General features: G+C 36.7%; 1 protein-coding gene across 1 annotated transcript; it reads left to right on the top strand.

Annotated features, from left to right (window-relative positions):
- The first annotated feature begins 8,045 nt into the window (after window positions 1–8,045).
- LOC113323350 (ankyrin repeat-containing protein NPR4-like) lies at window positions 8,046–13,809 on the top strand. Its single transcript, XM_026571642.1, has 5 exons — window positions 8,046–8,191; window positions 11,395–11,877; window positions 12,063–12,221; window positions 12,372–12,802; window positions 12,916–13,809. Exons 1-5 carry the CDS (start codon window positions 8,182–8,184, stop codon window positions 13,495–13,497), a joined length of 1,665 nt encoding a protein of 554 aa, XP_026427427.1. The 5' UTR covers window positions 8,046–8,181; the 3' UTR covers window positions 13,498–13,809.
- The last annotated feature ends 2,852 nt before the right edge of the window (window positions 13,810–16,661 follow it).

Raw genomic sequence — 16,661 nt, 5'->3', positions numbered from 1 at the left:
TAGAAATTCCCCAACAGATCAATGGTTTTAAAAAGATTCAAAAACTAGCCGTTGATGAAATTTAATTAAACAGGTTCCGCGCAACAGTAATACTAAGGTATAAGACGAACCTAACTGACAAAGGATTCGGCTTGCAACTGAAATTATAGGACAAGCCGACCTTAGTTTTACAGATTCGGCGCGTAACTAAGATTATAGGATAAGCCGAACCTGGGGTACACACGATTTGGCTTGCAACTGAAATTACATGTTGAGCCGAACATCACAAATTCCAGGAAATAGATAACTAATTAACTGTTACGCTATCGATTAAAACATGAAATTCAAGGTGTCCATAACAAAATCCAGTTCACTAATGCAACCATTAAAAAGAAAGTTCATCACCTAAAATCCAAGGTGTTTGCAACACCATAAAAGTGTACTTAAAACTTAAGAAAACATTAAAAGGAACTTGCAAACATAAAAGGGAACTTAACCACGACCCCTCTTCTTAGTTCCACGACCACCTCTTCTTCCACCTTGGTCTTCGTACTCCGACGCATCATTACCGGGTGGGCCAGTAGTACCACCTCCACTTGTAGCTTCACCAAATTGTCAAGACCTCTTAGTGGTAGGCCTTTGTGGGGGTTCCTCGGGTCCTTTTCCTTTGTTGATGATTGCATCCCACTTTTTGTAGAGGTATTTTTGTTCTTCAACTGTCATAGATGTTTTGTAACCAAGTTTTGGCCTTCATTTTTTTTCAACATCTCCCTACCCTCGGCAACCTATTTTTTCATTTGTCAACAACTTATTACCGTGAGATTGAAGACATTTTTACCATAACTAATTTATGAAGTTAGTATAAAGTGAAGTCATTCTTACCATTATCTTGAAAGCTTTGACAACTTCTTCGGAAGTAGACTTTTCGGTGATCTTGATTGCCTTCGCCTTCCCCTTATCAACTACCTTTTGACTTTTCTTATTGATAATGAAGTGATGAGAAATTTGTTTATACCAATCCATATAGCCCGGATCTTCTTCACATGGATCATCAACTAAAGGTGTTAACTTGGATGCATCTAATGTGTGATCGTCTAATTTCTTCCAAAACTCAAAGGTGGAATCAGGATCATACTTTGGTTCCCATGATGAAGTGGTGCTTTTAGTTCCATTACCACCCTTTGGTAACAACCTGAATTTCTCGTCAAACAAAGGAACCTTTTGGACGCATCCTAATTGACGGAGTACTCGCTGAGGATCGTATATAACATAACCACCGGGATAAAACATTGGCCCATGGTACATGCCTACCGGCATATCCTCATCTTCAACAACTTCATATTCTTCATATTCCTTCTCATATGGTTGAAAAACGACGTCATCAACACCCATTATGTCTAACGTCTCTCCCAAACTTTCCACCAACTATTTTTTGTTCCATTTCTTCGAGTCCTCGTACTCGTACCGTGTTGCAGTTGGCTCTGTATCAACCCAATCGATATCCTTCTCGAATGCTTTGGACAATTTCAAAATTGGGAAATGGTCATATACCCACACCTATATCCAAAGAACCACATTCAAAAATCAAAGGAATTGAAGTGATAGAAACGATTTTTACTCGGAAACATCAAAGTAAGAATAAAGTTTGTAAGCTCAGAGCATTGTTCGGCTTGTATGGACAAAGTATCATAAGCCGAACCAGATAAGTAACAAGTTCGGCTTACACGATATTATAGTTATAAACCGAACCACAATCTGATTTCTCAGAAGTTACCTGAGGCAAAGTGAAGTTCCCTCCGATGTTTGTACTTGTCAACCTAGACGTGGTTGCAAGTTGGTCCAACAGGTAAGCTAGTGTAGCCGTTCCCCAAGCATACTTGTTAGCAGTTTCAAGATTCTTTAACAATTGGAGATAATTATCATTTACCTTGTTTCCGGTAAGGTCGGGAAAGATATCTCTACCAAGAGTATAAAGCAAGTAGGCAGTTCCGGTTTGCTTCACTTTGACGTCATCCATTACCAACACCCCTTCCTTTACTTTCTCCTTTGTGTTCTCAAATTCCTTTTTCAAGTTAGTGAGCTTGATCTTCTTATTCTTCTTATTTTTGCCATTGGGTATGAATACGGAATCGGCATCTTTAACGGACCGACAAAACTCAAACTCAGTTTTGTATGCTTCCCAACCAAGAGTTTTCTCGTACAACTTGTAGAGCTCATCCCAACTCATGTCATAAAAATCAGCATCCACACTTACACCTCTTTCTTTAAAGCCTGTAATCTTACTCGCTTCATCAGGAGTGATTGCCATCTCTCCAAAAGGTAATTGAAATGTATAAGTTTCTGGATAAAATATCTCACTAAAGGTAGAGCCCGTCACACTATCATATTCCTGATGTCCATAATTAATGGCAGGCCATAAAGCACTGAATTGTATGTAAGAAATCACCTCAGGAACCTCTTCAGAAAGTTTCCATTCCGCTGCCCTCTGGTGTCTCAATACTCGGACTTCACGGTTGTGAAGACTGTGTTCTTGGAAAGCAAAAACGGGTTAGTTTCAGCAGAGGCGGCAGAGCCCTGAGATGTGAGAAACTTTATTTGGTTCACACGGATGTATGGGGACCAATTCATGTTGCATCTCACAACGGGTTCCAATATTATGTAATCTTTATTGATGATCACTCAAGAAAGGTGTGGCTTTACTTCATGAAGAATAAGTTAGAGGTGTATGAAGTGTTTAAGAAGTGTAAAGCTTTGGTTGAAACAGAAACTGGCTTGAAGTTGAAGTGTCTAAGGTCAGACAACGGTGGTGAGTATGACAAAACAAAATTCTTACTGATATGTGCTACAAATGGAATTCGTTTGGAGAGGATAGTTCCAAGGACGCCACAGGAGAATGGAGTAGAAGAACGTATGAATTGGACGTTGAATGCACGTGCTAGGTGCATGAGGTTGCAGTATGGTTTCCCCGAGACCTTCTGGGCACATGCAACATAGACGGATGCTTATCTAATCAATAGGACACCTAATAGTCCATTAGATATGAAGATACCAGAGGAGTTTTGGACCGGCAAAAAGGTAAATCTTTCATATTTGAAAGTTTTTGGTTGTGTTGGTTATGTTCATCTTAGTCCCGGTGAGAGGTCTAAGATAGGTGCTCAAGAAAAGAAGTGTATATTTCTTGGTTACGGAAATGACGCTTTTGGGTATAAACTTTGGGACTACGAGGGTCACAAAGTTATTAGAAGTAGAGACGTCACTTTTAATGAGAATGAGCTGTACAAGGACATGAATAAAACACAAGTTGAAGATGTCGGATCAAGCAACGTCGATAAGGAGTTGTATATCGATATTAATGATGTTTCTGGAAAAAGTGTGGTACAAGAAGCGCACGGTGTTGCTGATGGCAGAGAAGTACAAGGTGAAGAGACTTCTGCTGCAGTGAGAGTTACTCCTATAGTTCCACAAGAAGTACAAAGATCATCAAGAACTCCAAAACCAAACCCAAGGTATGCTCTGAATTATCTATTACTTACGGATGGAGGTGAACCTGAAGATATTAAAGAAGCACTAGCGGCTGATGATTCAGGAAAGTGTCAACTTGCTTTGGAAGATGAGATGAATTCACTTGAGGAGAATGGCACTTGGGTGTTAGTAAAATTACCAAGAGGTAGGAAGGCGTTGCATAACAAGTGGGTTTATCGGATGAAGTCTGAAGCAAATGGAGATATTCGCTACAAAGCGAGGTTGGTTGTGAAAGGTTTCCAGCAAAAACCTGGTGTTGATTACGACGAGATATTTTCTCCAGTTGTGAAGATGACTACTATTCGAGTAGTGTTATGTCTAGTTGCTTCTGAAGATCTCTACCTTGAACAGTTAGATGTAAAGACAACTTTTCTTCACGGTGACCTAGATGAAGAAATTTGCATGAAGCAGCCAGAAGGATTCATAATAAAAGGCAAGGAAGAGATGGTGTGCAAGCTAAAGAAGAGTTTGTATGGTTTAAAACAAGCCCCGAGACAGTGGTAGAAGAAGTTTGATAACTTCATGCATAGAGGTGGTTACTCACGGTGTAATGCAGATCATTGTTGTTACTTCAAAAGGTGCGGTTCTGACTACATCATATTATTACTGTACGTGGATGATATGTTGGTTTCCGGAACATCTCTACAAGAAGTTGAGAATTTGAAGAAACAATTAGCAAGTGAGTTTGCTGTGAAAGATCTTGGTGAAGCAAAGCAGATTCTTGGTATGAGGATCATAAGAGACAGAGCTAAGGGTGTACTTATGCTTAGTCAGGCTGAATATATTGAACGGGTGTTGAAAAGGTTCAATATGGAGAATGCTAAACCAGTTAGTTCTTCACTTGGAAGTCAAATTCGTATTTCAAGTATGCAGTGTGCGAAGACAAATGAAGAAAAGGAGTACATGGCTAACGTACCATATTCTTCGGCGATTGGGAGTCTAATGTATGATATGATGTGCACGAGACCGGATATTTCACATGCAGTGGGAGTAGTGAGTAGATATGCAAGCAACTCAGGAAAACAACATTGGGAAGTTGTGAAGTGGATTCTCAGGTATTTGAGAGATAACACAAACATACCATTGTGTTATGAAAAAGGTGGTTCTATCTTGAGGGGTTATGTGGATGCAGACTTCGCAAGTGATGTAGATAAAAGGCGAAGTACGACCGGTTATGTTTATACTATGGGGTCAGCTGCAGTGAGTTGGAACTCACGGTTACAGAAGTTGGTAATGTTGTCTACTACGGAAGCGGAGTACGTAGCAGTAACAGAAGCGAGCAAAGAGATGATTTGGTTACGAGGTTTGTTAGATGAGTTGGGAAAGCAACAACGAGATAATGTTCTGTTTAGCGACAGTCAAAGCGATATACATTTATCTAAGAACTCAGCCTATCATGCTAGGACTAAGCATATAGATATTCATTATCATTTCATTCGGGATCTCTTAGAAGAAGGAGAGTTGAAGCTCGAGAAGATTCTTGGTTCGAAGAATCCGGCGGATATGTTTACCAAGGGAGTTACATCAGATAAGCTAAAGCACTGAAAGGCTTTAGTTGGTCTCTCAGAATGAGGATCTGGGAGGGGAGCCGCACTGATATGAAGATGTTTTAGCACCGTCAAATCCAAAGTTGAAGAAAAGAAGAATTGAAGACAATCAATGAGTCTTCAAAGTGGGATATTGTTAGTTAATTGAAGACTAATTAATTATTTCCTAAAGTTAGCCATGATATTTTAGGAAAGGGGTTTCCTAAATCGGTTATAATTCTTGGTGGCCAAGTTTGTAACCTATATAAATAGGTAATTAGGCCTTGTAGAATTGTATTGTGTAGAAAACGATTAAGAGATCAGTGAGAGATTTCTTGTATAGCTTTTAGGGCTAAAGCTAGGGTTTCGTGGTGAGAGCATATTGGTGAGGAACAAGAGACAAGGTTATCGTCTCGGGTAATTGTTGCGGTGTAACCAAGGGTTTGCTGGAATTCACACGACGTTGTAATCGTTTTTCTTCATAGTGGATTTGAGTTGGTGCGGCTCAAAGTGGATACACGTTGTATGTATTGGTCGAACCACTATAAATCTTGTGTCTTGTGAGTTGATTTATCTTTCTCGTATTATTATAGTTGCTTGTGCTTGGTTTACTTATTATTCATCATAATATCTCAAGATCCGTTATTCCGCAGTTGTCAGTGATTCCCTATGAAAATCCTGACATATTTATTCATCTTAGTTAAAAAAGTACCCACTAGCTTATGTCATTACTTAACAAAAATCACAACATTCCTAGCATCTTTCAGAAAAGCGATAAAAGGGAATATCACAAGTTACACGACTTGACCTATTGAAATTAAACCAGAGCAAGCAAAGAAAGGAAGATTTTTTTTAAAAGAAAAGGTAAGTAAGCAAACTGATATGAGCGAAACAAGGATGGAACATAATATGGTTATGGGTTGAATTTATAGGTGAAATGGGTTCATAAAAAAATAGGAAGATAAGAAACATTATGGTTACAATTCAAAAGAGGAGATTCATTTACGAAAACATAAGCAGGAAACATGGAGTTGAAGTTTCTAAAATAATACTCCCTCCGTTTCTAAGAAATAGGTTTGTTTGGTTTTCAGAAAAATTAAGAAAGCTAATCATTCGAGCCATTTTTTCATGCTTTTTCCTAATCTATCATTTGGTCCCCCACTCATTTGTTATCAGAGAAAGGGAAAAGAAAAGTGGTCCTCTTTTTGTATTAGGAGAGAAAATGGAGAGAGAGAGAAGTGGTCCCTCAATGGATATAGTAGTAAAATCATAACATTTGACTTTCCACATATGGAAACAAGCCTATTTTTTGACATACCAAAAAAAAAAACCTGCCTATTTTTTAGAAACGTAGGGAGTAAGTAATTAACAACAAAAATAAGTCTCAAATCCTAGTTGTAAACCTCTAATAGTACCACATATAATTTCTGCATCTCCAAAACTTGAATAAAAATTTTCTGAAAAGATGAAATGATACCATACTGATGGATGAACAATGTTACCTTGGTAATAGAAGTGCAATCCAGCCACAATAGAGAAACTTGGGGAAGAAAATCCAATATCATGATGAAAAACAGGTTCAAAGGAGACGGAGATTAAACCCAATTTCAGGAGACCATTCAGCATCAAGAACTAGAATTGAAATTACAGACAGCTAATATATATGATACTCCCTCGGTTCCTTTTTAATAGACTAGTTTCTACAAATAAATGTTTCAAAAAAATAGGTTGGTTTCCTAATTGAGAAAGTCAAATGTTACTTTAATTTTTTTGGGACCACTTTTCTCTTAACTTATTTTAATGACAAGTGTCATGTGGACCATTTCACTTCACTTCTTTTGGTGGCAAGTGTAATGGGAACCATTTCACTTCACTTCTTTTATTGACAAGTGTCATGAGGACCAGTTTCAATGATTAGTTCTCTTAATTTCCTTGAATTTCTCTAAAAACAAAACCAATTTATTAAAAAGGAACGGAGGGAGTAGAATTTAATAAGATTATCCATAACGAATCAGTTGGAATTGGGACCAAAGCCGAAAAAATAATCGATAATTTAATCATCAACAAAAACTCTTCATTTAGGGAATCTTTTTTTAAAGGAACACCGGAAGAGTTAGAACACCAAAAATTGAACATTAGAAAAATTGAACACATCCAGAGAGAATATGGGACTACATCGATAAAGGGAACAGTAACAAGGGGATTTAGCTAAAGGAGGATGAAGGAATTCATAGGTGAAATTTGGTTTTGATTTAGTTAGAATTTACACGAAAAAACCTTGAAAGGACCAGGTTTTGATGGGGAACCGATTGTGGTGCAGTTGGTGCATTTAGTTCATGGTCACCCACTCATACCTCTAAGTACAACCTATTATTATTGGGACCGCAAGGAAATAATTTCGAGAACTATATATGACCTAAGTGTGTTGAATGGGGAACAGAAGACCTAATCTAACTAGAAGATAATTGAAATTAAATATTCAATTTTCTTTCGTATCAAAAAAAAATGATATGGAAAGGATTGCGTACGTCACTGCATACTGCAAATTCGATATATATACCGACCCGAACACAAGTTGCAGACATTTTTATAAAAGGTCTATTGCATAGTCGATTTGATATGCTTCGATCCAAGCTTTCACTCAAGGTTCCACATCAATCAGCTTGTTGGGGAATGTCAAACTACCTTATTTATTTTAGAAGAATGTTTCAAAATATATTGTAGCGATTTAGCATATCACGAATCAATCTCCATTGGATGTGATTGGATCCTCAACTATAATTCCAGCCGTATCATTTCTGTCAATTGATTTATAAATAGTGCACCTGATCCTCAACTTACCCACTACCAATGATATATGCCGTCCCGGATTGATAGAACTAGTCAATCAATCTTTTAATCAGAGATCCTTGCAAAGACTTTATCCATATGGGCCTATACATATATAATTGATCAAGAAGTGTTTGTCTAATAATCATCTTCTCTCGTTCATTGCGTAGCTTTTCATATCGCAAAAAAGTTCTCTCGCTCTCCTTTTCTAAGTTCTCTTCCAGGGCATAAGCAGTTAGCGAGTATATTTAACAAAAGAAAAGTCTAGACAAGCGAAAGCAGGGCGAATAAGGCCACCCAAGTAGCATCGGCAAGGAAAATCGTAATGAATACAGGTAACTATTATCACCATTCTCAACTTCTTAATGGCCTTTATCTAAGTTTGTAGTTATATTTTAGAAAAAGAATACTGCTATCACTTTTTAATTTGACCTGTTTTTAGGTCAAAGTTCAAAAATAGAAATGACAGTTAAAAATGGAGGTAAGTAGCATAAATTAAAGCATGTTAACTTTCCTCCAAAGATTCACGGATTTTAACTATATGGATTCAATAAAGTGATAATTGAAACGGACTGCGAGAACTTGGTGAATTCTATACATATGGAAGACCCACAAATGCACTGGATCAATCATCATCTTTTTTTTTCCAGTTAAAAACAAATTTTCAATTCATGAATTCTGGTTTTGCAAGTTGGTTAATAGATTAAGTAATAGCGTGGCTCATGAGTTAACAAAAAAAACTAGACTTGAAGCTAGTAGTTTCTCTCGAATTTTCCTCCAGACATTGTTAAGTGGATTGTGGATCAATAAAATCTTCTGTTATTATAAAAAAAGAAAAATCAATGCCCTTCTCTGTTCCATATATGCCCTCCAAAGAAAAGTTTTCGGTGCTTAAGATTGCATCATATCCAAATAATTTGCATGACAGTGGTCTAGCAATGCTATACAATTGGATTTCAGAGTAAAACAAAATTAATTGAATTACGTTAACTAAACTAATACTGAACACATTAATATTTTGAATTGGCTCGATTCTTCCTACCAGACGAAACAAAATGTTATAAGAAATTGTTGTAATTTTATAAATATTCACTGTTTTTTTTCTTTTCTTGTTTGTCCTGCATCATATATTAGATTAGTACAATCGTTGCTATGATGGGAGTGCCGACTAAAGAAGAATATGAAGATGGGTCCGTCTGCGACTACTTTCGCTGCGTTTCAAAAAAAATAATACTTTCGCCTTGTTTCAAAAATAAAGTGATACTTTCTTTCGGTTTCATAAAAAGTGATACGTTCGCCTTGTTTCAACAAAAAGTGATACTTTCTCTCAATTTCATAAAAAGTGATACTTCTGCTCCTTTTTAGAAAAAATATATCTTCTCCTGACACAGAATGTGAAGTATCACTTTTCAAGAAAAACAAAATTAGTCAATCCATAAACCAAAATATGATTACACGATGTGTTACGCATTCTTTGTGGTGGTTTAGATAACGACTATGCATTCAATTTTTGAGAATTGTTCCTGAAGTGAAAGTATCACTTTTCTTGAAACGGAGGGAGTACATCGTTTTAATATAGTTGAAATGGAAAATTAGTTGATGCAAAAACCAAAATATGGTTACATAAAGTATTATGTTGCCTTTGTGGTGGTTTGCATAATGGATATACATTTCATTTTCTAAAATTGTGCCTAAGATGATAAATACCTCCGATTTTTTAGTAAAACCTCTCAATTTGATATTGTTGTTTGCACTCATTGCGTAGATTCTTTTATAACTTTTCCAACGAGATAAAATTTGTAAGATTACAAAGCACGGTTTTTTAAATATGTTATATTAAAGTTTGTTTTCCAATTATACCCCTGAAAAGATGGGATACTAAGGAGTTGTAGTAATTTAACTAAAAAGTAGGGGCATTTTCGAATTTTCAGGTGCACAACAAAAAAGAAATGACTACCAAAGAGAAATCCAATCTCTTTGTGCCAATTGATCACTTAGATTTTATATAAAAAAAGTGGCCATATAAGGTCCTTCATCGCTTCGCTCGGTTGGCTCAATTAGTGCGCGTGTTACACACCGGACATTATTTTTTCTTTTAGATTTGGTGTTCCCTGCCCCGTCTCTATGCATAAATAGGTGAAGAAAAAATAGGGAATATGTGAGGATTTTATTTATTTTTTCTTTTATGTGGAATCCCCCTTTTATGTATTAATTTGAAAAAAAGAGTCATAATATGGTAGGTACTCGTCTTTCGAATTGAATTTGGACTTCCATATAATTCCAAACACTGTAAGTTAAGATTTCCTTTTGAGTTTGTAATTTTAAAACCAATCATACGTTGCCAAGTATCCTTACCAGAACCCTCGTTTCACGGAACTCAAAAAGAGCTTATTTCTGTCAATAAGAAACGAGGTTTCCTCACTGTTCAACATGGGAACTTCATTAGTCTAAGCTTTTAAGTCTTTAGATAATCTTCCATTTTATGGATACCTAATTGCAGGATAGTGAACTTCACAATAATTACACAATAAAAATAATACATGAGGAATACCTGGTAATCCGTGGTACTATCATCGATAGCCGTAATACCTTGTGGAGATCTCGGTTTCTTTTTCTTGACCCAAGCCATAATGAGTAGTAATTCCTTTGAACATTGTATTCATACGTATTGTGTTCCTTTTATCGGTAGAGGGAGGACCAAGTTCATAAGATTTATATTTATAGGTCTAGATCGGGACTGTCCATCGAGGAAAAGCGTAAATAGAAAATAAATCCTTAATGAAACCTAATAGGTTGATTCGAATGATTTATATAAAATCTACTGTTAATCCTTTTATATAAAATCTATTGTTAATCCTGTAACCGATTGCGCACTTAAATCAGAGTAATATCGTTAATGCATGTGAGGCTCGCCTTTTTTCGGGAGAGAAAAAACCCTAATAAGTTTAGCAACTTCCAAGTTAGCCCATATTTATATTTTGATGATTTGATACGATCATCACGAGAATCGAATCCTAACCTATAATTTGGGAGTTCGACTCGTGACTAACTGGGTTAATCACCCATCTGTTATTATCACATACACTAAACGAGATAATTCGACTGTATGAAATATGTACTAGAGACATCAGCTCACTCAACTGTAATGATTCCCATACGTCATTAATAAGGTATGTATAGTGGTCAATATTAGTATTTGGGATTCCAATTCAAAACCAATTAACAGTGAATGGGGTGGCCCTCATGCTTATTTCGAGGATTCTAGGAAGTAGTCTATGTAAGACTATTTACCTCCAACACGTCCCCTCCACGTGTATGGCTCTTTGAGTCTTTTATATCATGGACCGCTGTATGGTTACCTGCTACAAGAAAAATGCTATGCTTCACCATTATAATATTGACACAAAGAGTATATACCCTACTCTCACACAAATAACTAGCTGTATTATTTATGTAATTTTTTTGTATCTCTTAATGTGATTTGATCGACTATAAGAAAACATGTCCATGGTGACAAACTTTCTGAAACTTCATACAGAAAACGACATGGACCTCAATTTATATCGACCTTTATTAGATGCTGCCATGAATGATGAGTGGGAGTCAATAGGAAATTTCATTGATAGTCATCTCGAAGTTCCAATAACAGCATGCGGAAGGACTGCATTGCATATTGCAGCTGGTGCAGGAAACTCAAAGTTCATGCTAAAACTGCTCGAACGCATGCCAACAGAAGCACTAGAATTGAAAGACGCTTATGATGGTAACACAGCTCTTCATCTTGCTGTTATTGGTGGGCTTGAAGATGCTGTTAAAGCAATGGTGCAGAAACATGAAAACTTAAAACGTATGTGTAACGGAAAGGGGTTGAATCCGCTACTCAATGCTGCTATTCATGTTAGTTTCGAGCATACAGAAATTATTAAATTCCTTTGTGATGAGATGAAAGATGAACCAAGTTTCTTACAAGGTTGTTCGGGAGCTCACCTCATATGCAGTATAACTCGTGCAGATTTATATGGTAATTTTCTCTTCCTATTAATTTCGAATTTTGTATGTCCCCTACTCTTAATAACAATCATGAGATGGTGTGATAATAATATGACTACCGACTCTTCTCCTATAAGAATATACATGGTCTTTTATTTTCTTCATCGCAGATGAGTATAATCCTCTTTACTGATGTCTATAAGATTAATTTTGTAGAATTGGCATCTGATCTAATCCGTGAATACCCAAGTTTAGCAACTGCACGTGAGGGCGACGGAAGCACTTTGCTAGATGTTCTAGCAGAAAAGGGTTCTCATGTCAAGTTATCATATATGCCTCTCAATGTGATATTCACACTCCTCCCATCTTTAAAGGGTAAGTTTACACACAAACAAGCCTATTATTTTGAAACGGAAAGAGTATATACTTGATAAAGCTTTAGTTGTTCTTTTTCGGTTGGGCATTTTTTGTTTTTTAAATTACACAATGGTTTACCCATGTTCTAATGGTTGCTTTCATTTGCAGCTTATCGCCGTGAAAGGCTGAGCTTTTCAACATTTCTCCCGGAACTACTTGATATTATCTCTGAAGAAATTGCGTGCATGACCAGGGTAGACATGCATCATTTTTTCTGGGGCTCCAATTTCCTAAAAACTGCGGCAGAAAATGGTACCATTGAAATTGTGAAATTGTGTATCTCCACTTATCCAGATCAGCTTTGGTTTCCTCACGAGGAAAGAAACATACTTCAAATAGCGGTGGAAAACAGACAAGACAGTGTATTTGATTACTTGTACGATCACATGAACGCAGATGAGAAGATTCTAATTACACGCGTAGTAGATCCAAACGGCGGTAATATCTTACATATTGCTGCAAAACTTGCGCCTGCTTGTCGACTAAACATTTATAGCAGCATTGTTGTTCAAATTAAAAGTGAGATCAGATGGTTTAAGGTACGTTTGCTCCATATAATTTATTCCCAGACAAGTTTTCTACTGTTGAAGCTGTATATATAAACTTGTACGCTACTGAAGTAGCATGTCTTTTGGGTTTTGTATGACTATAGAAAGTGGAGAAGAGGGTACCACCTGCATTCAGAAAAAAAAGAAATGATAGTGGAGAAACTCCTCAACAGGTTTTCACTCGGGAGCACAAAGATTTAGTGAAAAAAGGAGAGGCTTACATGATACGTACAGCCGAATCATGTTTAGTAGTGGCCGCTTTAGTAGCTACAGTTGCTTTTGCTGCAATATTTACAGTGCCGGGTGGAAATTTCAGTGACAGTGGAGATCCAATATTCTTGGGAAAGAAGTCATTCATTGGATTCATGGTGGTTGATGCTATAGCTCTCTTAAATTCAACTACGTCAATTCTTGTGTTTTTATCCGTCCTGGCTGGTAGTTATGCAGAAGCAGATTTTGAGATGATATTACCGACAAAGTTAGTGTTTGGTCTTGGAAGTCTTGACGTATCAGTAATCAGTGTGATAGTTGCATTTAACATTGCGTTTGATATCATACTTGGGAGTAGATATGGATGGGCTCCATTTCTGATAGCCGGGTTTACATTTGCTAGTGTTTTTGTATATTTGGGTTTACTGACGAACTTCCAGAGGGAATTAATCGGCTTCTATCGACTTCGCAACTAATGTATGCCGCCTGGCTTTGAAAAATGTCTGATAAGCATGGAATTCCGCATCAGTTTCATGTTTGAATGTATGATCAGAGGTTTACGTGCATTTCAATTTGTTTTGAGGTTAAGTCAGGATATTCGTCAGGAACGCATCCAGACGATGGTTGGCTGGCTAGTTACCTATTGTCCGGAGTAAATTTGGAAATCACAAAACATTGTTGTCTTTTTTATTGGTTGATCTGAAGAAAGTAATCTATTCTCATTGGATTAGAGCTTTGGACGAATTTAAATGTGAAAATTTGATAATATTGGCATACGAACATGTCATGGTCCTGTGGTGCCCGAAAACCATCATGAGGATGTCTTTATCTTTCAATTTAGTTTTAACCCTGTTTTACGCTACTTTAAGCTTGTTAAGTTGAAATTGGTAACTCGACCATGTGTAGGGTCAGCGATATGATTAGGGTCCAGTGTTAAGTCTTCTTCTCCTTATTATGCCTGTACCTGCATCGAAAGCTTATCATGAAAATAGAAGGGAGGCAGTACAGTGGCATTGGATTACTTCATTACTAGTTATATCTCCATCTTTATCTTATTATATTACATCACATATCGTTATGGTATCATCCAGGAACTTCCTCTTCCTTCTACATCATGACAGGCTCAACCAACAAGGATGTAGCTTCTACCACCCGTGAACTTTCACAACTCATCAAAAATCTTACAGATCTTCACACACGTGAAACTGAAGAACGAACTGCTGCTGCTCAGAGACAAGATACCTTACTTGCTTCCTTGGTTAAGATTTCTGAAGCAAATCAAGAAAAGTTTGACTCCCTCGTAGAGATTCTTTCTAGATATCAGTCAGACCCTCACACTACACCACCTCCTTCTTACACTCAATCCTGTTTTGATAGTCATGCTGAAACACATAAATCTGGACATTTCAACACATTCTCTAAAGCTCCAAAAATTGATTTTCCAAGATTTAGTGGAGACCGTCCTCGCATCTGGATTCGTAAGTGTGAGAGATACTTCCAGATTCACTCCATTAGTGATGACCAGAAGATTGATTTTGTTTCATTACACTTAGACGGTAAAGCAGATTCTTGGTTTCTCAATTTTCTTACTGGTAAAACATATATCTCTTGGCATGTTTTTGTTGAATCTATCTGTAATCATTTTGAAGATATAGCAAATTATAATTATGTGGGTTGTTGTAGGAATCTTTTCCAATAAATATCTGATGAGGAGTATTTTGAGCAGTTTGAAAATTGAAAGCTTTGATGGTAAGTAAAAACCCTCATCTCACTGAGGATTACTTTGTTTTGAGATTTATTAGTGGGTTAAAGGAGGTATTGAAAAGCTCAGTTCAGATGCATAAACCTACTACTCTTTCTCAATATTTTTCTTAGCAAGACTGCAAGAGGTAGCTCTTTCTTCTCAAACCCAACTTTCTAAATCCCTTCCACTTAAACCACCCACTACTAACTTCAGCAGATTTTCTACTTCAAAACCAATTACTACCCCCTCCATTGTTGGGGCTTGTACATCCAACAACTCAACTCCTCCAAACCCAACACCTAAATCTCCTTATATACCTCATATAAAAAGATTATCTTATAAACAAATGAGTAAAAGAAAATCCCAAGGACTCTGTTTTAGTTGTGATGAAAAATACCAACCAGGCCATAGATGTAAATCACAACAGTTGTTCATGATGGTGGCTGATAATGAAGCAGATGAGCTAGATCTACCACCTACACAATACACCCTTGAAGATAATTTAATTGAATCTGACATGGATATTTCCCTTCATGCTCTTACTCGGAATCTCAATCTGATACAAATAGGATACCTAGATTCATCGAGAGGAAAGCTATAACTGTGTTGGTTGATAAAGGAAGCACCCATAGCTTCATTGATTCTTCTCTAGACACTCAGTTGGGGTGTGAAGTCCAACCTACTTCTCCATGTTGGTAACTATGGCTAATGGAGCTAAAACTACAAGAACAAGGGTCTGTTAGAATTTGCGGTGGACAACGCGGTACCACCAATTCTTTTGCAGTATTTAGATTACTTCCTTTAGGTATATGTGATTTTGTTCTGGGAGCTGACTGGTTGAGGACATTAGATGATTCGCATTTAACTTGGAAAAACTCTCTATTTCCTTTCTTAACCAAGGTCAAAAGATCACCCTACAAGGTACCTCCACTAAACCAACACTCATGATGTTTAGTAGCAATGCCATGAAGAATGCTCCAACTCTGGTTGGTCAATTTGTCTTTGTTAGAGCATTGCTCGGTCGAACTCTCAAGCTTTGCTATCTCAAGCTTGTTTGTCAAGTTTAGTTGATCAAAGCTATAGTCTTGATTTCTAGTCTACCTATATGATTTTTGGACTAGGATAGATTGTATAGTTGATCTTTAGACTTCAAGGTGCTTACAACTGAAGACGAAGATCTACTGAAGAAGTTGGAGGAACTTCATCAACAAAAGGTATGTGGAGACTAAAACTTATCTATCCTCAGAAGTCTATTCTATTCTTACTTATCTCCTATCGAGACAAAAGTCATATACGATATAGTATTTCGCATCATACACATTTGATATTTCAAGCTGAGTATATCTCGCTTATCTATTTCTCGAAATACGTGTTGATAGCTTTCTGTCTTAGTTACATTCATCATTATTCTTGACTTTATGTCAAAAGATGATCATGTGGAAATTATCTTGAAACATCTTACATGATTTGTGTGAGACAGTCATTTGATGTCGACTTGGAAAGTTTCGTATCGATCATTCGATCACTTCAAAATTGCTTATTAGCTAATGGTGTGTGTGATATATCCATTGTCGTCTTCTGAGAATGTTTCAATGATTGAAATGAGAGTTAAGAGCTAAAACCCATGTCTGGATATATTACCGTTTTTGTACTAAGTGCGCGAACTTTTTTGATATAATTCAGGACTAGAAACCAAGCTTGCATACCCGTTCGCAAACTGTTTCAACTGTTAAGTCAGCGTACTTAAGTTTGCATACCTGATGAGTGCCAAATATTGTATATATTTATCCCTTTTTGTTGGCATTTTAACTCATCTTTTGTGCATTAATTCTACATTTTATCCCATATTCTGTATTTTCATTGTTTTCAAGAATAAATATTTTTATTAATTAATTT

Source organism: Papaver somniferum, chromosome 1 (assembly GCF_003573695.1).
Source record: "Papaver somniferum cultivar HN1 chromosome 1, ASM357369v1, whole genome shotgun sequence".
Lineage (NCBI taxonomy): Eukaryota > Viridiplantae > Streptophyta > Magnoliopsida > Ranunculales > Papaveraceae > Papaver > Papaver somniferum.
Note: the sequence above shows the minus strand (reverse complement) of the source record. Positions and strands in the feature narration are given on the sequence as shown.

Bases quoted from the DNA above. Each gene is read 5' to 3' on its own strand.
- LOC113323350 (XM_026571642.1), top strand. The intron at 11,878-12,062 runs GTAATTTTCTCT...TTAATTTTGTAG, and splicing joins AACTCGTGCAGATTTATATG to AATTGGCATCTGATCTAATC. The intron at 12,803-12,915 runs GTACGTTTGCTC...GTATGACTATAG, and splicing joins GTGAGATCAGATGGTTTAAG to AAAGTGGAGAAGAGGGTACC.